The 21,921-nt window shown below is 42.4% G+C and overlaps 1 protein-coding gene across 2 annotated transcripts in view; it reads right to left on the bottom strand.

Annotated features, from left to right (window-relative positions):
• Positions 1-563: 563 nt before the first annotated feature.
• The window catches only part of LOC119455303 (protein zwilch homolog), a 90,356-nt gene continuing 68,998 nt past the window's right edge, over positions 564-21,921 (bottom strand). For both annotated transcript variants that reach the window (XM_049668694.1, XM_037716702.2), the window contains exons 15-16: positions 21,787-21,908; positions 564-18,908 (exon numbers count right to left, since the gene is read on the bottom strand). In XM_049668694.1, coding sequence (XP_049524651.1) covers positions 18,832-18,908; positions 21,787-21,908 — 199 coding nt within the window. In that variant the 3' untranslated portion in view covers positions 564-18,831. The remainder of the gene's footprint in view (positions 18,909-21,786; positions 21,909-21,921) is intronic.

Below are 21,921 nucleotides of genomic sequence, written 5' to 3'. Positions count from 1 at the left end.
TCCAGGTTTAACTACTCATCTAACTGCAAAGTGGCTAGGCTCCTATACAGCCACTATAGAATTAAAGAAAACCTGAAGCAGGAGGGAAAAAATCCAAAGTGAGAGAAAGCGATCAACAGTGAAGCGAAGAAAACGGGAGGCTACACACATCATTCTCACAGTTATTCCCTGATCTGTCTCGAGTGCACATGAAACCACTAGCTGCCTTTAGCGCAGATATCAGTCATGAACACTGTCCTAATCACTGAGGCATTTCCCTGACATCTCGGTGCTCGAAAGGATAGCAAATGCTACGACATAAACTAGCATTCCTCAGCCTGCAACGAGGGCCCATTGCCCCTATAGTACACACTCGTATGTGCGTCAGTCATATTTCGAGATCAACAACTCTCGCAACTGTAGTCAACATAGGATGTTATAGAGTAAACAAATAGCCGTCATACTTTACCTTTACAGCTCCTGTTCACTTTCCAGTGTTGATGCATAATTGCATACCATATATGCGGATTGAAGCATAGTTCATTGTACGCTTCAAATAAAGATGTCAGAACTTCAGTAGCCAATAGACAAACAAGCATACTTTATTGCTATGCTTAACAAAGAAGATAGAGGCAGTATTGGCGCATCCATGCTGTTGGCATTATATATATATATATATCTGGACGAACGCAAACTGGCAACGACAGCTGTACAGAACAAATACTTTGAAGTGAACATGGAACGTTTTTGCACCAGTAAACATTAAATCATGGCCACATCTATGAGGGTCCGGCACTGTACATTCCTGGTGCACCAATGCACTACAAAACTGGTTTTATCGAGCCGTCCAAGCGGCAAGGAACACACTAGTGCAAGCACAGCTGTGCCGTCATGCGGAATTTGTAAAATTATAACGCAAGAGTGATAGTTTTCAGCATATCAATGACGCCATAAACAAGCCTGGTGATTCTTCGGACATTGAAGGATCTGCAGAAATTATCGAAGGGATATAAATAAGTTAAAACCTTACTCTGCTCCCTTAGCCCCAAAAAACGGTACTATATGAAAAGTTTGCACCCTTTGGTACTTATCTTGTCCCCAAACAATAATCAACATCTATCGTGCATGTCTTTCCTTTCTTCAATGCTGTGCACCCAGTATTTCCAGGTCACGAATGGCATGTGCATATCAGGGCTAGAGTTGAATTAGCAGTGTCATGTGGGTCGTCAAGAACATCAAAACACATATTTGCCCTTGTAGTGGCACAAGCGAAGTTGGAGCCATATATTAAACTATTCATCTTTTCTTTTTTCTCTGTTCGTCCTCCGTTTGCATCTTGAACGTCACGTTACCACTGGGTCAGCTACTCAACGCGACGGAGTGAGAGCACAATGCCACGGGTCGTATTTTGCAACGTTTCATTTCAATTTTTATTCGTTTCCCGCTTCGTCAATGGCTCAGATGTAACCAACACACTGTTATCAGCCAACAGATTGACAGCTGATTAGAATGGAATATCGAATGGATCACTACAAAGTACGGCCCTTGGTGCAGATGAGGTGCTCGTGCTGGTTGGCCACCGCAGGACATCATGCCATGCCTGATAAGGTGCCACTATTTGACACAAGCCTTTCACCGCCATCACTCCTTACCTCTGCAAACAAGTAATAAGACTCCAACATATACAACTGGACACTGTCAGTCAAGCTCCCAAGCGATTTCGCTATTCAGTTGGCATTGCTTAGCCACACTTTTGTCAGGCGTTTTGCTATCACAAACAGTGGCTGAATGATAAAAAGTTACCGCCTGGTGCTGAGCAAACGAAGCATCGATTCGAATTAGGCCAAGTGGTAAAGAGGAGAGCATCCAGTTGGCCAGTGGGTGTGAAATGAACGTTTATAATGACGAAAGCAAATACACTCGAGGTCGTGATAGTTGCGACACTATACTGTGCAAAGCCAGGTCACAAAAAACGGAAAAAAAGTGTGTAAAAAAAATCGCTGAGACTGCAATTCCCACAATGAAAGGAAACAGTGAAACTCTGACCAACAATGAAAAGGTTTAAAAACCTTTAAACCTTAAAGCTTTTTAAACCCTTTCATTTTTGGTCGGCGTTTCACTGTTTCCTTTTATTATGCCTCCTCATGAACAGACAAATTATCGTCGAACCATCGATTTCATCCATTCCCACATCGTGCCCTCATGATGAACTTAGCAAGTTCCATTGATGCCCCGGAAGCTGAACTTTTAACAGTGAGTAATTGGTTTCCGAAATGTGCAAATGCGCACGGCAATAATTTCACAAAGCACATATTGTCCTGAGCTTCACACTAATTCCCAGACATGAACATGCCAACATCTCTGCTTACAATTGTAACTGCTTACAGACATTTTTCATACAACCAAAGCGCATGCCGTAACCTGCACATAGAATACAGCGAACTCTGTGGAGATGCAGTCAATATAAATCTTAAACTCTATTTTCTCAGCGTCAGAAGTTGGTATGCCAGAAGGCAAAAAATGAGAAAAGATTGATGTTGGCATGTGCTTTTCTGTCTTCGTCTTTCGGCACGTTGGTCAATGTACCCCAGAATTCTCAAGTTTCTAGTGGTTGAGGTGAACAGAAAGTAGCGAAGTCATTTGGAATACAACTTCACCGACGTGTAACGACACAAAATTTCACACCCATAGACTCTGAAGACACTAAATCAGTTTTGTCTGGCAAAGTATTACTTCAAATTTCCAATTACATTTCTTTGGCTAAAAAATGTTCATCGCATATTAGTTGACAGGATAAGAATAAGTGTCTTCTATTATTTTTTATTTTATGCCTAGACTCCAGCTTGCATGACTTATGTGTAGCTTTGCGAATCACAGTATATACCACATTCATCTATTTGTGCAGATTTTTTTGTAAGTTGTCTTGTTGTGTTATTTCACAATTTTGAATGAAATCAATACTTTTCTTTTTACAAGCATGTAACAGCACCAAGCAGATGATGTCCAAATTCATGATATCATGTTTAGATGTGTAGAAATTTCGCCGTAAAGGTGTCGCATACCTTTCGTGTTTGTGCCCTTCCTGGCATACAATGCCTGCGCTCGCAGTAAGACTTGCTTTATCGCACTCCAAAAAGTGTAATCTGCCAGTTGCACTCAAGTTATCTCTCCTTAAAGTCCATTCAAGCGGTGAGTAGACCTTGTGGTACAGAATGCAGGTCAGCTCAGCGAACTAACTAGCCCACCAGTCTTCTTTTTAACCGATTCAAACACTACCGAAAGAGGAACGTCCATAAAAGTCGACAGCTTTGCTTTTACGTGAAAGCTTGATTCCATGCCTACATGGGCAGCATGCATATCAGCGAGTGTTACATTATACAGAAAACACACATGTTCGACTGACCAAAGGCTTAGGAAAAGTAAAAAAGAAACAATTGTGCAGCAGAATTGACCAACACAGGGATGTGGCGCCAACCCTTAGCTCCTCAAGGAAAGGAGGTACACGGTTTGAAAGTAAACTTCAGAGGCTGCACTGTCGGGTGATTACGCCACAGTGGCTAGCCAGCTGTACCTGCCATATTCTTGGCAGACCCAGAGACCAGCATCTCTTCCTTGCCAAAGTAGCCACGCGCCCACTAATCGCGTCATGTGCAGAGCTCTTTCTGTGCACATAAAAGCGTTGGATGTCATGTGGTGGCTAAACTAAGAAAACCTTGTGGCGACAATGACTTTCCTGTGACAATCCAAATTTGACAGTGGCAATTGACAAACAAAGCACAGTACTGTGGTAGCCTACCATCTTACAAATGAGTTTGCAGACAAAGTTGGGAGCACAAAGCACCCACATTTCAACAAAAGGGAAAACACAGACCAGGACGCACACGGCAACCACTCACCACGTGGTCATTAAGACATTGAGAGAAAGCGTCTACAGCATGGATCGAAATTATCAAATCCACGTCTGAGCTTGCCTCATTAGCAAATTGTCAGTGTAATACATCCTTTACTTAATCAAATGAGAAGCAGTTTATGTTCACACAATAGCACCCCTCTTGTACGAAAAACATTGCTTAATCACCTCTAGAATATACATATTTTTTGTTTATATGAATGTACAGATATTTATTTTAGCATGGTACTGTGGCACTCTTTGACTTTATATTTCTTCAACACAACAAAAAAAGGATGTTTAATTTTTGTTCAATTCATTTGGAGCTATTACAGTTTTATCAACTGCTTCAGCTTTGTTACGGCTTTCTTTCTGTATTACGCTTCACAACAAAAAATGAGTACAAAAAAATGGAGCATCCGCTTAATTTAAGTGCTGTCAAACACAGCTGACCCACATTATTTCAAACTCCAAAGTGTCACAGAAATTCTGTGTACGAATAAAAAGTGGTCCAAAGCATAATTATGAGTTATTACATAGACTATATACACATCCAATCACATGGTAATAGATATGGAAGCATTAAAAGTATACGAACAATGTATAACTCAAGCGTGTTTGCAGCAACCAGGTCAGTGGTGCCACCTTGTAGCAGCACCTAGCACACACAGTAGTCTGAATATCAAACGTACGCACATTTTTATTAATCATGAACCATGTTTATTTTTATCACCTTTTTTTGCCAGAGCTGCTCTGCCCTATAAAGATGAAAATCCAGTTAAAATTTGGTGGCTCTAAAATGTGTTGAAAAATGAGCGAACCATTATTATAGGATATGCTTCGTTGAAACAAAATGCCACATTATTTAAATTTGAAGAATAACGATTCAACTGTAGATGCTTCGCACTCTAAGCTCCACTTTCAAGCAAAATGACTGAAGCTTGCAGGGACCATAGGGAACAGCATTTCCACATACTGCATCATGCATCAAAGTGTATCGTATAACTTCTGTTCTCTTGCAGGTACGGAATGTTTTCAACAAGTTTCACCTAAACATCTTTAGTGGAAACACTATTAAAGGCCACCCAAGGAGTGACAACACATTTAAAGATGTAGCACACTACTCATGGTATCCAAGATGGCTGATCACACTGCGACAAGCAATTGCAATAAAGTTTGAGCTCCTGTGCGCACAATATGTACAAGCACGAGGACATATGTCTGATACACCTGAGACAGATGGGTAAATTCAGTGTCACTTTGATTAAGTGCAGTTTCACTGAGTACCAGTTTGGCAGCTTGGTGTTAGACAGTAAAACAGAATGGCATTCGGGATTGAGGGCAGTGACGATTGGTTGCTTGAAACACTTGTAAAACATTTGAAAGGGGTCATTAATGTTGTTTTTGATTATGTAACAAATGTGTCAAAGGGCATTCACAGACGCTAATTGGACAACAACACATCAAACACCTGGGCAATTTTCTAATTCACTGAAATACGTGCAGGGCAAGCACATATGATTGCAGTGGCCATCAAAATTGAGCACTGAAACTGCAAGCCTGCTCGTTTTACCAATCCGCCTTTTTCATTTTCCTGTGCTGCCCTCTGCCGCGCGCCGCTGGAAACGTTTTGGTAGGGTGCTGGGGCTTTCGCCGATTGATTTGCGAACCTGCGCCCGTGTTAAGTGCGCATCGATTGTGCGTTTCGTGGATTGCGAATAATTATTAATGGCGTCTAGGGGGCACCATGTCATTCCTGGAAGCCATGTAGCACTCACCAGCTATATACACATAGGGTGAGCAGGCCTGAGTGTGCTGTTTTGTTTACAGTGCGGCCGATAAAGGCACGCCGAGTTCCCTCTGCCGTCACGGCTGCTTTGGAGTTTGTTGGCCCTAACTCCTGCACTTGCACCTCGCTTTTTTTGTAATTCTTTTTACACATTCTTTAGACATTTCGCATAAATAAGATGTTTTCGAGTGCGCAGCCTTCTGCGTCGGATTTAGCAAAGCGATGCACTTGTTTACATCGGCATCTACAGCCACAGATCGTTGTTAGCATCAAAAAATGGGGGAAAGGTGCATATATCAAAAGGCACTGATATGGAAGAATGCCAAAACGTAGAATAAAACACACATATCTGCTCATATGAGCCGCGTTGTTCCATTGTGAGACGAGTCAGTATGAGCGGCTGAGCCACTTAAACAATGGCGGCTGTGATCCAGTTACAAATATTGGGCTGTTAATTTATTACTGATTCTCGCTTTTCTTTAACTTCGCAATAGTTAGTTTGCGCGTGTCATAAAGCATTATTAAAGCAAACTGTGCTCGCATAAGCGCTCATTTAAAGGCCGTGTTGTTCTCCTGCAAAAACGCGGATGCCATCGCTGACACCGTTGGTATATAACTGAGCGAAGCGGCTGTTTATGCTGCTGTACCGAATGTACTATCTCTTGTCTCGGGTTTGACGCAGAGATAAAGAGTACATCTCAGCAATTAAGAAATGTGTCCGCATGCCGACACGTAAAAACCCACCCATCTATGTTGCGAATATGATGGGCAGCCTACGGGAATGGTGACGTACAGATGTTGGCACAGGCGTTGGGTACAGCGCTGTGTCCCCGCTTGCAGCTTATTGTGTACACGGCGATCGAAGCGAAGGGTAGTTTATTTCAAATCGCTAAGGTTAGAATTGGACTATAAAATCAGTTTCCTTCATTATAACTTGCCTACTTTTCAGTACCGGTCCGCCGGTAGCGGGTGCGCAAACTCGACGGTGCCAGGCCTAACCTTCGCTGAACAGGTCAACATTGGCTCAAACTTATGTGCACGGATTGAGAGGGTCGAATCTTGTGCATTTCAACTTCATAGGCATGTCTTGACTCACTTTGAGCGCGATTATTTATATATATTAACGAGGCCGTTGCGGCTATTGCGTTATCGGTTCGACGGCCGATCGCACGGGGTTCGATCGAATGATGGTCGGAACGCTGATTTTATTGGTGCCGTCAACAAGAAAGCCCGTCCCGGTACGACAACTCGTGCTCGTCGGTTACATCTTGTAGGCCTGGTATGATAAAATGGTCTCAGAGACACAGTGCTGAATGGTCGGCCAATCGTAGGCGTGCGCGTCTTGTCGGTCCTCGTATCGACCCGGTGTTACCGCGCCTTGAACGAGTACGTGAAGTCGGGCACACGCTGCCACTACCAGCAAGCGAGGACCGACGCTGCAAGAAGTCTTCGTCAGCAACGTGTATTTAAGTGTCGTCTAAGTGTAACGCAGGGGTTTATCGATAAATTTGCTATTACAGCCATCAATGCAAGGCGGCAACTATGTGGTTCCCTGTGCAGTCTAGACGAAGCCCTCACCGCTTCCTCTTAAAAGTGGAGTTGCAGTCTTACGCAACGCACGTTTTCGGTACCGCACCGACGTCGAGCTACCAGTGAAGTTTCAACGAGGTACACAGCACGAGTTTGCACTAGCAGTAGCGCGTGTGCGAGCGCATTTTTTTTTTTTTCGGGGGACGTTCCCCCGAGACGGGGCCGCACGGCCGCGCGCGCGACCCTTCCAAAACGTTTTGCGACTAAACCGCCAGGGCAGGGCGCATGCGCCGTAGCGCCGTGAAAAAGGCGGATTGGAACAACCACAGTAGGAATGACAACAGGGAAAAGATACCAAATCTTCGTCTTTTGTTGTTGTTGTTTTTTTTACTCTGAGAATGGTTGTTGTCAAGGTTGTGCATTTTGAAGAATCTGGACAAGCAAAGTCAATGAGTGCACTCTCTGCAGCTGTAGTGTTTTAATGACTTCTCGTGAGACAGCCTCAGAGTGACACTAATGCGGATTGACACTTTCTCAGGGTGACACTGAATTAGCCTGTCAAACAGGGACGTAAAGGAACTGCCAGAAAAAGAAGCACGCCAACAACACAGTGCTATTACAGCTGGTGTAGTTCATGCCACTGAATGATTTTTTAACGTTGAGATCTCAGGCTACACTTGAGATGTGAGTGTACCAACGGGTGAACTGTGATAGTGGGTTAAACAGCAACATGGTAACTGTAATAGAGTTTATGAAATACTATAATTCATACTCTGTACTTTTCTTACACTCGAGTTCTATAGAGATCAATTGGCTTTGTTTGAGATGGCATGATAAAGAATAGTAATAAAACAGAAAAAAATACCTTTCCTTGAGCGGTAGCTAGTCGAAAATGTAACAAAATGCATTAAGCCGACTGAGCAAAAGTAAGGAAATTTACTGTAAACGTAAACAAATAGTCTACCCAACAGAAAAGGAAGTCCTCAAAAATCCTCCCGCATATGCTCGAATGGTTACAGAAGCATGCTTTCATAAAGACAATGTTTTTGACATCTAATGCAATATTTAAGAATGAAATAATTAAAACATATTCAGTACCCATGTAGCACCTGCTCTAACGTCCTCACATAAAAAGACAGCGCCTGCGCAAAAGGCAGTGGAATATACGGTTAAGAGGCAATATTTCAACCGAGTCTATAAAATATTGTTTGCAAAAGAAAAAGTACTTCTAGAGAAAATGGCTCAGAATAAGTGGTCTGCATGCAAGAAATGTTTATCATGCCTCTTTCGAGAGAAGACTATCATCTCCGACATCCTTGATTATACTGAGGTCCAGCTGATGCTGTTACAGAAACTTGAGCAAGGTGCACTACAAATGTGTAAGGTGCAGCAGCAATTACGCCGAAGGACTAGGAAAATGAAAATGGTGCAATGCACTAACTGTCCCTTCTTTTAAATGGACACGAAAGGCAAACATGAAGTCGAGCAGAAGTGATAGAGTAGGGCTGAAAATTTTCCAAAATATGACTTTTACTGAGAAATCTTTTGTAGGAGAAAATTACGTAAATGTGGAAGTATACTGGCACCACCTGTAGTGAAAATACAGAACTTGAGGATGTCTTATGTCTGCATAATATTCCGCAAATAGTGAAAATTTTCATTACTAGGATTATTAGAGAGGAAACTGGTGCTGTAGTCCTTCAGAACAGGAAGTGCGGGTAGCACTCGGATTTCTCTATTTCTTCGCATGGATTTGTTGATGAGAGGGCACATCTTGCAGCTTCTTTTATTCTTCTTTGTGGTGCAATTGTGTTGCCTGCTATCCTCAGAATGTTTCTTCTGAGCAATTAAATTTCCCGAGTTCAGACCCAATACATTTCATCCTGTAATATAGGAACTCTGCACTATACATGCATCATGCTATTTTCAATATCCATATCAATAAATTCATATGCTCATCAGTTAGTAACACTTACCATGTGCAATTATTTTTTAATATTCAGTACAATTATTTTTGTTTGTAATGTTCTGAAAATAATCATATGGTAGGAATTAAAGGTTAACCAAGACTAATTATTATTCTCATACCACATTCTCAGGATGAAAAATTAGCTTCAAGAAGGTTAATGTGAAATTCCTCAAGGTTGTTCGAAGCCAAGACAAAAAAGTTCAGACAGGTACTGCTGTCCTCGCAGTGCACATTGGCACTAGCACCACATTTCTCTCTAGTATTCTTAGTATGAAACTCTACGGTAGGTATAGTACTCAATCACTGACAATAAGATCACCAATCGCCACAATAGTTACACTGTATTTCAACATGAAAGAAAATGCAGTTTGGCAATTTTATTGGCTTTTCCCATAGCATTAACTCATTATTGCTACCTTTCTCTTCGCTGTGTCAGCAATATTGGAGGTAGTGTGGCGCCCTCTCTGTGCAGCCCTCTCAGTTACTAAGGTTGGCAGCACCTAAAAAGCACGTCCTCCAAGACCGCCGCAGCAGATTGTGCACCTCTGCCTATTTTCTCAGGCAATCTTATCTCTTGAACAAGCATGCCAATTCAGTCGCTGTTTTCTTGGAGTATTTTCTCTGGGTAAAGAGCAAAGGCAGACAGATTTTCTGGACCAAAATCCATCATTCTAGCTATACTTAAGTGGTTGCCCTTAGTGCCATACTTCTAAATGATACACGACAGTTGTGCAGTTTGTGCCAAGATAACGAACCTGTGCTTTGACGTAGATGCTGCAGTAATTGCAGGCCCGTGCTTGTGGATCAGAGCACTGAGGCCCATTCTACACGTCTGCTAACCACGAAGAACTGGTCGCTAACAAACTCAAAGGAGTACTTTGACCTGCAGTACAAGTGCCGAGGCAACAGCAACACAGGAGCTAGGAGGAAGCGCCGTGGCTAAATGGACTGGCACTCTCTCAAAACACATGAAAGACTGAGAAAGCAGAAAACTTCATCTCTCGAGATATTGTCATTTGTGCGACCCCAGTGCAGATCCTGTCCCCTAAAATATCTATCAATTCATGCTACTCATAGGAATTATTATGAAACGATGTTGTTACAAGAAATGTACTGCCAAGAAATACACTGGCAATGCTGTTTGAGCACCTAGTGCTTGTATCAGGTAATAGTAATGTACCATGGACAGACTAACAGCAACTGGAACAGTCTTACAAGGGTCATTCACAAAGTTCATACTATCGCCCTTCAAAATCAGAATCATGTGCACAAATGCACGCTCCTCTAGCTTCTGCACGCTACAGGCATTGACACTACACCAGTGCAGAGCACCTCTGTGGTGTGAAAGATAAAATGCTGGCTGCTAACGAATCTACTAAGCACATAAAATGTACAGAGGTTATCTGCTCACTTAATTTTGCGGCACCCCTTCTAGTTGTCATTTCACTGTCACCTTATCATGTGCTAGCGTCCTGTTCAGGGATGTTGTTAGAGGAACCGACTCTTCAGTATAAATAGTGGTGCCACGTTAGATATACAAACCAAAACAATATTTTCATCGACTGCAACAATTATTTTTTTCTGTAAGAAGCCCTATGGGGTTCCTTTGCAGCTTGGAGCTGCTTTTAGGTGGTTGACATTTTTTCCTTGCATGCTGAAATACCTCCAAGACAAAGTAACCAGGAGATGTTACAGTTGTCCAAGAGTGAGTGACAGCTTCACTGACCCACATGGCCACTGTGGAAGAGGGGTGACTGCATCGCTATAAACCAGAGCGTAATGCACAATGCAGTAAGTGGCAGCACTAATGGCCTACTAAAACTAATGGTCAGTGACAAGGTTTACATTTGCTACAATGGTTCTTTATCTGGCCAGACAGGACTCTGCCGAACCCTCAGCTGCAGGAACTGTATGTATGGAAACAGTTGCAAGAATGACAACAAAGAATGTCCCACAGTACGAGTTAACCTAGATTTAATTAACATGCTGGGACCCAGGAATTATATTAAGTAGTCATCTTTGCGACAGTCCGATCTTTCAATGAGTCGTTGGTTAGTTTCTCATTATGAACACCAAGAGAAGAGATGGGTTACACACATTATGTATTGGCTTATATAGTCATCTGTACTACCCCTAGAAATGCGCTGGTTGTTGGCTCTGTTCACTATGGAATTTCATAAAAAAACAACGAATGGTACCTACATCTCCTCAGTGCCACAAATTGTATGCCTTCAAGCACATACCTAAGTATGGTGCATCTGCTCAGTCAACTTCTAGCTGAGTAAAGTCAAAGACGTAGTTGACCGAGTTAACCCCGGAGCTGGTGTGATCGAAACTGGGCTGATCCTGGATTCATGGTCATGTGGTGAGTAACTGCAAACCACACCATTCCCCTCCCGGATGTGTCGTGCCCTTGCTTTCATACTTGAGACAGTTTAAGTAAAATGCCACTCAATGGAATTTCAGTGAATTTGAAAGAAGCTAACGCTGGTTTTGACCATTATCATCAATAACTTCTAGTGGAATTTTTTTTCGTTACACTGGGAACTACTTAAACTGATAACACTCATGCAAATACCATACAGTAAAATTTAATTATAACAATATTGAAGGGGGAGGCACGATTACTTTGTTTCGTCCGTTACTTCGTTGTATCCAAATCATAAGTTTCACCATAAGATAACTTCTGGACACTCAACGAAACAAGGTGGTCTGTATGGATAGTCTCACTCCTCCACTCATGAAAGAATAAGTAGCTTTTGCAGCAAAAGTGAGAGCAATCTTCCACCTAACCTTCGCTACTTATTCTGTGTTCTTTAAGGGCAGTAGCGCAAACTTCATGAACGACCCTCCAGCATGGTCAAGTAAACGGCACAATCATCCTCTAGCAATGCAGAAATACATGGTTCAGTACCAAGTGTGGCTCTAAGCAACAAGCTACAAGAGGGTTCCTGCTCTTCGTTAGAAGTGAGCCTCCTTTACGATGCCTACTCGTCTAGTACGCTACTGGAAACACGACTGTAGCCTCTGCTTACAAAATCATGTGCATTTGACAGCACCTGTACTGAATGGACGCATCTATACCATGTGTATAAGAGTTAATGGATGGCACACGAAGTTACAGCAGTAATACGATGACCTGCATATTTGCTTCTACAATTCTAAAAGGAAAGAAAAACTCTCTCGAGTCTACTGATTCACTTGGCAGCCTTCAAATCTTGCATAGAAATTGCATTTTGCAACATCTATTGTCAACATAACAACAGAACAGTTGGCACAGCCACCTAGGTTTTTGCAGAAGAAATAAGAAATAGCAGTATCTGATGAACAGGTGCTCGGGAAAGCGAAATGAGCTAGTTGAATGGACTGATGCGATCATCCCACTGTGCCAGGCATCTCCTACTGATAACGTGTTGTTCATTTTTTCTTCTTCACAGCAGATGACAACAGTCTACTCACTTGACTGAAGGCACTGTCTGAGAACTGATTTCTTGCATATGAATGACTTGTCTGCATTACCCAACTAACAAACAAAGCATTGATGTCGCGAACATTCTTACACACAGTAGACTGCGGAATCGAACCAGGGACCCCTCGCTTCTGAGCGCGCGGCGTTAGCCCACTACGCCACGAAGCACACACACAGTAGACTGCAAAGTTGCACCTTCGTGTGATGTCTGAGCATTGATAGTCCAGCAGAAAGATCAGAATAATCATTTGAAGCTTTTGAAGCAACGATGCAGGTCACAGCATAGTCATGTACTTAGGACAAAAACATGGCTACTGCAAAAACACATGTTTTGTTCAGAATACCACGAAATATGACGGCTGTCACTGCTGGTTTGGTAATTCAATGTGTTTGCAAGATAGCAAACATTTCTCATCACATTCGCCGAATTAACCTTGGCAAGAACAAATGTCACCAATCTCCAGCCACACAGCCTAAACTAGGCACAAGTTCTATTTCTTTAAGAATGATAAACAGAAAAATCTAAATAAATGGCTAATCTGATATCAATATTCCGAATTACTCGGAGCTATTAAATGAGCTTTTCAATACTATACACCTATGTAACTACGATGTGATATGGAAAAAAAAAATGTGCAGGTAATGATAAGAAGTGCATATAGAACATTAGAAATCATTCAGCAATGTCTGAAAACTTTGTTTACCTAATGCAATGTGACCTAGAAAAAAAGCTTAACATTTCACTGAACATGATAAGGAGATAGTAGTGGACTTAAGGCATGTTCTTCTGACGGCTTCCACTTCACAAAGCTTGCAGCTTGTTCAGTTCTTATTGAGCCTTTCTAACATAAGAAAAGAAAAGAAAAAAAGATACTGGCAGCGAGCATCGTCCACAGTGCCATGAACAAGCTGTACTCTAATGAAAAAGGTTGTTTCGGTGTTTCGAGACGCAGTAGTACATCCAGAAACAGTATGCTAAAGAAATTACACCGAGAAAAGCCACAACATTAAATCAGATGCAGCACTGTACAGCCCACTTGTGGCAAAATGCTGACAAACCGAAGTTCACAAAATATGACCACGCACACCCATCATACACTTTCATGACAGTCTGCAAAAGAAAAAAAAATTATGAGGGGAACGAGGCAGTTTTATACAACAAAATGCGGCTCAATAAAAGGACAGCATGAGACATGTTGCAAGTAAAAAGTGTTCTTCCAGCATTAGCCAGGACTGCTACGCCTAGGTAGTTTCACAGACAAATGAAACGCAAACGGGAAAGTACGACCTCTTACGAGTACTAACTCCACCCCTTAGTACTTACAAGTATATTAACTCACGATTGCAATTTCATACCACTTATGTATCCAGTTGGCAAAGGTGGCTTAGGCCCCAAACTAAGCACACAATACAATAATGATGCCGACATTGGACGAAGTGGAGGAAGCCGAAATCAAATAATGTAAAGCCATAACTTGTTTGTGCTTCACTTGTACACAACATGTGATAAAAGCATAAAAACAAGACTACTAAAGAAGTTGTGAAAAGACAAAGCTCGTAAAACAGCTGCGATAAAATGCCAAGAAGGATAAAGGTCCCGACACACCCCAGAAAGCATAATTTGAGGTATCTATTTCAAAAGGACACACAGGACAGACACAGCCTGTCTCTTCGGTCGTCCTACATGCCCCGTTGCTCTATACATCATCAAGTTATGCTGTATTAACTGGCCCACCAATCTGTTCCTTTGAGCTTCGTTTACAGAAAGCATCCCACAGTGTGACATGAATGTGAACAATCCGATGGGACGCTCCGAAGAGCGAGTGTGCTCAGGGGTGACCTTGCTACGAGAGATCCACGTCTACACTTTTCAAATGCACATAGTAGATGTATTAGAAATCACTGCATCACATGCACCAGACACTGCACGCAAGCAGTTATTAGAGCAAGAAAATACCGTATTTGAACAACCATAATGTAACCCCACATATAACGCAGTGATACATATCTTACAAGGGGGGAAATGTAGTATATTACAATTATATAAACATCACACATTCCAACAGTAGCAATGGGGTCAGCATAACAGTCAATAGAATTAGGTTTATCGTAACAGTCTGGAGTAGTGTAAGGTGCAATTTGCCACATTCTTGAACACAACATGCTGGCCGTGCACAGTTAAGGGTGCGCATGTGAGCAGTACTTTTGAACCCACTTCAACCAATATTCAAATTGCAAGAAAGTCCCATTGTTATAACCAATAATTGTTATAACCGGGTTACACGAGGGGACAAGCATCGAAACATTTTAAGAAGACAGAAAGAAGCACAGTCAAATCCACTTATAGCCTTACTTGTTTTGACGATACTCGGATGTAGCAATGAGCAGCTACTGCACTGTGAACTTCTGTGTGCGTTCTATGGCAAAATAAACCACTTATTACAATGTTCCCATGCTGCGTTATTGGCTAATTGAACGTATCCTTGTACGCAACGAGCTTTGCCAGTGTGAAAACGAGTGATGTCCAATCGATTCTTGTTCATAACTGATACTGAAGCTCTGCTGTCTACCAAGACTTTCATTTCGACATCATCTATCTTGACAGGTACCGGTAGTAAAGTGGACGACACTATGTACACCGTCTCATGATGATCGTTATGGTGGTGGCACTGACTTTCACCAAGTTTTGGTTGTAGTTGGTAGGGTGCTTGCTCCTGTGCACTGACAGAATTGTAGTAAGCGGTTTGTTTTACCACAGAAACACACACAAAAGTTGGTGGTGCATCGGCTGCTCATTGTTATTACTGACATACTGTTAAAACTGGTATAAGTGGGTTCGACTGTATAGCAATGGACCGAGCCAACAAAAAAATTAACGCCGCCCTATTTCTGTTGATTCATTGAGAACAAGTCTACTATAAAAACATGCCTGGCAACGGAGACACACAACATGCGAGACCACTGGCAAAAAAAACAAGACAGAAAGACAAAAACAGACAAAACACTTGAAATGCCCATTTCTGTCTGCTTATTTCTTCCTTGGCTATGATTGCTTTAATTTTTCACTATCTACTTGCAGACCAATACTGCTACTACTCATGCAGGCCCGTCTGTATTTTCCACAGGGTGTTATCAGAGTTTTAGCTTGGCAAGATCGGCCCAGGAGACTCAACATTGCATGTGCTAATCCACTTCTAATGGGTGTTGCTAATTAAGCTAGCAGACTTTTAAAAATTGTACACTCCTTATGCACTCTCATATGACGAAAACACACCTTTTAGGGTGTACACGTCCTGACATTTCACTAAAATGCTATTTTACACCTTTAACAATTACACCATTCAGGGTGTAATTTTGAGACAAGATCGTGCACTTTTCTTCTTTAACACTGTGTGATTGCAGCACCTTTCTGTCAGGAATGCCCCAAAAAACATCCAAGCGTTCCATAGAATTTCAGGAAGGACAGTAGTGGGTGCGCAGCTTAATGATAGAAATTCGCACAAGATTGATGACAATTATTATTCTTGCACTGCAAAACTGAACCGCAAAGATTGTTTTGCATGTGCAAAGGTGGCATGTGGCTGGGATGGCAACATTAAAAAACACTAGAACAGCCTATCGAGAAGCTGCCTTACCTGCAATGCTTGGTTGTTTGACAGTTGAGCTTGCCACACTTTGAAACACAAAGTAGGAACCCGAAAAGAAAAAAATGAACAATTCTAATACTGCATTATATTAGGATTAGCATTCCAGATACAGCTGGAGGTGCTCTCTCAATTTAAATACACACAAAGAAAGCCGACATTATGCTTTTCAAATATGGTACGTTAAAATATGCTTAGGATCACTTTCACAAAAAGCAAGGGCACCTTTATGTACATGGATTAATGTCACGACACAAATACAATAACATGGCTGTTGCGGTGTGCTGTGGCCTGTGTAGCAGTGATGTACAGTGTGCTGGAGCGACTTCCCGCACCTATGTACAACGAATAACGCTTATTATTATAACACAAGATAATTTCTCACTTATGCTAAAATCACCTTAAGCAGCGAAATGCACATATAAATAGCCGAGAGATACTCCTGAAAGATAATTATGTATTTGTGGCCTCAGTCAATGCTCGAATGCCATATCATCACTACATTACCTCAAGCTCACGACACATACAAGCTATCACACAAAGTAACAGAAAAATGCTTCACATTTTCAAAGGAAGGCATTGCAGGCAGTGCGTTTTACATAGCGGCATTTGTCCGTGTGACCTTGACTCTGGATGGAAGCAGGACTCCCTCAAGAGGAAGGGCGTGCAAGTTTATGTGTAAACTTTCAGCTCTTTTTGCGCTGCGCAGCTGCTCGATACTTTGCAAACATGACTGCCACTACAAGATATATGTGCCACACTTGTTTGCTAGCTGTGCCCAAGCCCGGCGAGGGCCATGTGCCGATATGAAAGCCACATGCCGAAAATAAAGCTATAGTGTGAAGCTAGCTGTAATTTGTGTCGGAATGGCTTACACTGTCATGAAATGTCAGAAAGTCACTCCAGCAGTACCGTGACACCTACCTGCAACAACGTCTCACTTTTCGGGCTGAGTTTCATGCCGGGAACAGCACAACATACACAATGAAAGAAGAAAAAGTGTTGCAGCCGCAAATGGGGAGACGCAGGCTAAACACTCACAAAACTGCACGATACTGGTGCGTGAGTCCTATTTACAGAGTATTTACATGGTGTTTAAATATTGTACATACAGAATTCGCAAGGCCCTACATCGCTCTGAAGCAAAGACTGACACCTTTGACGGTAGTGACACGGATACCTCTCCACGCTGGCTGCCATTAGTCCATTTCACTTGCACGGACTCCGTTTCTCCCTTAGTCTTCCGCGGTGTCCCGCAACGGCTCTTCTCTGCATCCCAGGAACAGTACTCAACGAGTTTGTCTTGGACAAGCAGCTAGTTGTGTGACGTAGCACAGATGGACTAAAGTTATAGTGGCAAGTTTCAAGTGAGCAACTTTAGGCCATATATGGCCAGCAAACGTTTAACAGTGCTTTCAACTGCCACAGCATGCTCAAGAAGCATGCAGAGTCTCGGGCACATGTTGACATGGTACCGTGAACAACAGTATTGCAATGTTCTCACGATGCTGTACATAATCTCGTAGCAAACCGAAAATGTCGGTGCTGCACGATGAATCTTTGTCAGGCTTATGGTGCGCTGTACACGGGACTTAAAATTCGTTGACGCGAACAACCTCCTCGCAGCTTTCACAGTCCACTACAATATACTATCATCATCTCTTCACAACGAAGCAAGCACACTTTCAAATGTAATGGTAAATAATCTGTACACTTCGCGCTCATGGCTGGCATGATGTATGCAGGGTTTCATTCAACGTATGCTGAAGTGGTTTTGGCAGCCCGTTTGGGAGGAAAGTTTGTTATCAGCTTCAACCATGCCGACAACTATACAGGCAGTTTTATTGACATACCTGTCATGAATTAGGCAACTTAAGGGCTGCACACATAAACATGGCATCTTGGAACTAAAGCAAATGATTGGAATGACTTTTTGAATAAAATTATACAAGTGACCCCTTTCCTAATTTGCAAGAATGCAACTCCATATTATTGATTTGCCTACCTGGATAATCCTTCAAATAAAGTGTGAAATGTATATTCTAGTGTGTCACTGTTGCACACCTTCCAAGTCATAAAACAAATTGGGTGTGCACTGCCGACCTAAAACTTGGCTACTCTGCCATTGACCGGGGACAGTTCATTGCAAGAAATCTGGATTAGCAATTAGGACACAGTCTCAAAACTACACCACAGCACACTTTCTCCACAGTCAGTGGCACAGATATGCCCCACATCCGAAGAAATATCAAAGTAATCGAAAAGGTCGCAGGTACCTTGCAGTCAAAGTGAGCCTTAAGTGTGCGAGGCAAATGAATGCACTGTCCCATCTTACGTTCACCGCCATGCGAGCACCGGCTGTTGCGACCATCGGCCGTGGCAAGGCTTTTACCAAAACTGTGTCAAGTTCCTGGAATGCTCGATGATGAGCTTGAGGAGCTTCCAGAGAAGCAGCTGCGCGGCTGCCATGGCACTGATGCCTTCGTCACAGTAGACTTTTTCACAGTCGCTGTCGTCGTCATACTTGTTCGGATCATGGGCATGATCCGAACGACAGTTGTCTCACAATCTCAGTTTGTCTTGCGTGTTGGAAATGATGGTGCAGTAGTAGTCCGAGTCCCGCAGGTGGTGGGGCACGTCTGCAGAAATAAGACCTTTCTGTAACTATCTTGCGAGAGCGAGCTTTGCGTCACCAGGTGGCTCAACCGCTCCGGCTGCTCACGTTTACGTCCACGACCATCCGACAATGCATCCACACCACCTGCCGGAGTACTGGACGCACCAAAACTCTATAGTATCGGCTGATCACTTTCGGGCATCACCACTTTTGCTTAGGGGTGTGCGAATACCAGACAGTAACAGATTTCATATTCAATACCGAAACGAATAAAGAAAAATAAAGCCGAATATCGAATTATTGAATATTAGAAAACTTAACAAAGTTCTATGCTTACAGGTTTTGTCCAAAAAATTGTGCCACACATGCTCAGAAATCTACTCGCCGTAAGTTACTAGCTATCAGTAACTTAGGTACCTAGAAATCAAGATGCATAGAATGGTCTACGTTTATGAAAGGGAACATCAAATCAGTATGCCAGCACTCATGATAACTGAGTGCATATACAAAGGTCTGGAAAATATTTTTTGTTGATAGAATGTCTGTTGAACAGAATCAAGTGATTTTTCCCCTCTGAAGCTGAAGAAATAGCAAAGTTATGTTGTCCTGAATACCAATGAGGCTTTCGGTTTAATAGTGGACCGTACTGTGCTTAAAGGGGCCCTGAACCATCCCTCGGGCTTAGTGAAAAAACACAGTCTGCGGATAGCATACGCTGCTATGAACATCTCAGCCAAATTTTGCAGATGTCCGCGGCGCGTGGATCTCGCAAGCGGAGCTCAAACTCACCTTTCTCTCAAACATTCTCTTTTCAACAGAGGCCTACTCCTCACTCTTTTGTGGAGACTTTATTTCGTAATATAGCAGATTTAATCTGCGGCTGCTATTGGCCAATAACTGACATCAATCAAGAAGGGTGTTCGGATCAGTGCACTTCCTTCTACTGTTACTGTGTATATTTATTGATACAGTTTAATAAACAGGCTGAAGTAAGCAAAAATGTGATTTCGAATTTCAATAATAATTAAGCACTTCTGGAAGACGTCGACTATTGTCTGCTCACGCTCGGCCACGGCCACCCACGTAAAAATAAAACTTTGGTGACTCTGCTTATTGGAGTTGCAGCCGTCAGGTCTCGCTAATGCGCAAGAGCGACAACATCACGATAACAGTGAAAAATCGGTGAAAGTAATCAACAGCAAAAGATCCGAGTAATGCATGCATAGCAATATACTAGTCCTTTAAAGGTGTTGAGACATCAAATTTTTGGCTTGCGCGTTCTATGTTTCAAACGTTTCTTATTGCTCCTGGAAGCATGATACACGCTCGAAGATTCATATATTCTCGGTAAATAATTTAATATCGCATTCTTTATGTGAACGATTTTTGGTTTCGGTTTCTGAGCACCGAGTTGGACAGTGACGTTATTGTCTAGGAAGCTTGGGCACATGGGTCCACAAAGCTGTGAAGCACGCACTGCTGCATCGTCTGCTCTCACACACACTTTCTGTACCAGTGCAGGCAAACAATACCACGCCGATTACGGCTCTACATCTGTGTCCGATGCAGCTCACTGCACTCGCCCGCTGCTGTGGGTCACTGCTCATTGTAGGTCACTCTAATGCGGTATGACGTCACTAAAACTTTCGTTACGCTTCCAACACAGTGACATCGCATAAGAATGGATAGTTGGGCGAGTTGGTACGGTAACACATTCTTGATATAAGCGCGAAGAAGACACGGACGGTGGCGTAAGAAGACAGGACGAGCGCTAACTCAACACTAAATCTTTATTGGAAATAACAAACATATTTATAAGTGATTGCAAAAACCGTAGCAAAGAAAACATCACATGGTCAAACGGAATGGCAGTTACCAGAAAAATCTAATCAGGAAATGGTGAAGCCGCTAAAATTTTAAACAAGAAAAATGATCAAAATCAAATTAGCAAAACAAGACAATTATCATTGTCAGAAGGTGAATTTCAATATTTGCTCTGCACGTGCGTCAGTGCGAAGTAGAGTTTTTTTTTTTTCTTGTTTAAATTTTAGCGGCTTCACCATTTCCTGATTAGATTTTTCTGGTAACTGCCATTCCTTTTGACCATGTGATGTTTTCTTTGCTACGGTTTTTGCAATCACGTATAAATATGTTTGTTATTTCCAATAAAGATTTAGTTGTGAGTTAGCGCTCGTCCTGTCTTCCGCCACCGTCCGTGTCTTCTTCGCGCTTATATCAAGAATATGTTACAGTGACATCGCTTTCAATCACGATCGCGAGACTGAGCATTTAGGCACTCTTTAGAAGCGAATTAAAATATATTTTAAACGTATGCTGTGTCCAACACTTGATATTGAGTGTCCTTGCATACAGCAGGCTTTTTATAGCCTTAAAATTTGGTGTCTCAACCCTTTTATGAACAAGGAGTATAAATACACGAAGAAAATGTTCACTTATAATCAAAGTGAAAAATACACCAAAAATAAGCATGTCGCACGAAAAAAATGAATAAGTTACGACTAGAGGGGTAACACCAGGCAGAACCGTGGAAGTGAGCTCCACTCTATGGCTTTTTTGGGAACTTTTACAGATAGTTCTCATAGGATGTGAAACATTGGTGTCCATTGCCATTACTCTGCTAAACGTGCGATACCACTGCAGCTGGGGGAAGCGAAACTACTACTTCCTCGCCCTGTGTTTCTCTTCCAATCTAACAAATAGCGCTTGCTGCCCGTCATCCAGTGTTGGACAGAGATGCTTAGTTAGAAACCCCCCCCTTACTCAATACCAAAACTTTAATTTTTTTTTCTGGTGTGTTTCCAGTAGGCAACATTCGTCGATAAAAGGGTTACGAGCGCGACGTGGATGGCACAAAAAGCCCAAGCAGATATAGGACTTACTGCACTGCTTTTCGGTGAGCAGGTGATCGAAAGGGGGAGTGGTGCTGATGTGGGCAATGGTGTGGGCAGCGTAGTTCCCCTGTCGGCTCTTGATGGATGCAGTCCACTCCATCGGGGAGACACTGGTTGGGGATG

This window comes from Dermacentor silvarum, chromosome 6 (genome assembly GCF_013339745.2).
Source record: "Dermacentor silvarum isolate Dsil-2018 chromosome 6, BIME_Dsil_1.4, whole genome shotgun sequence".
Lineage (NCBI taxonomy): Eukaryota > Metazoa > Arthropoda > Arachnida > Ixodida > Ixodidae > Dermacentor > Dermacentor silvarum.
The sequence above is the reverse complement of the archived record's forward strand: the minus strand, read 5'-3'. Positions and strand labels throughout refer to the sequence as shown.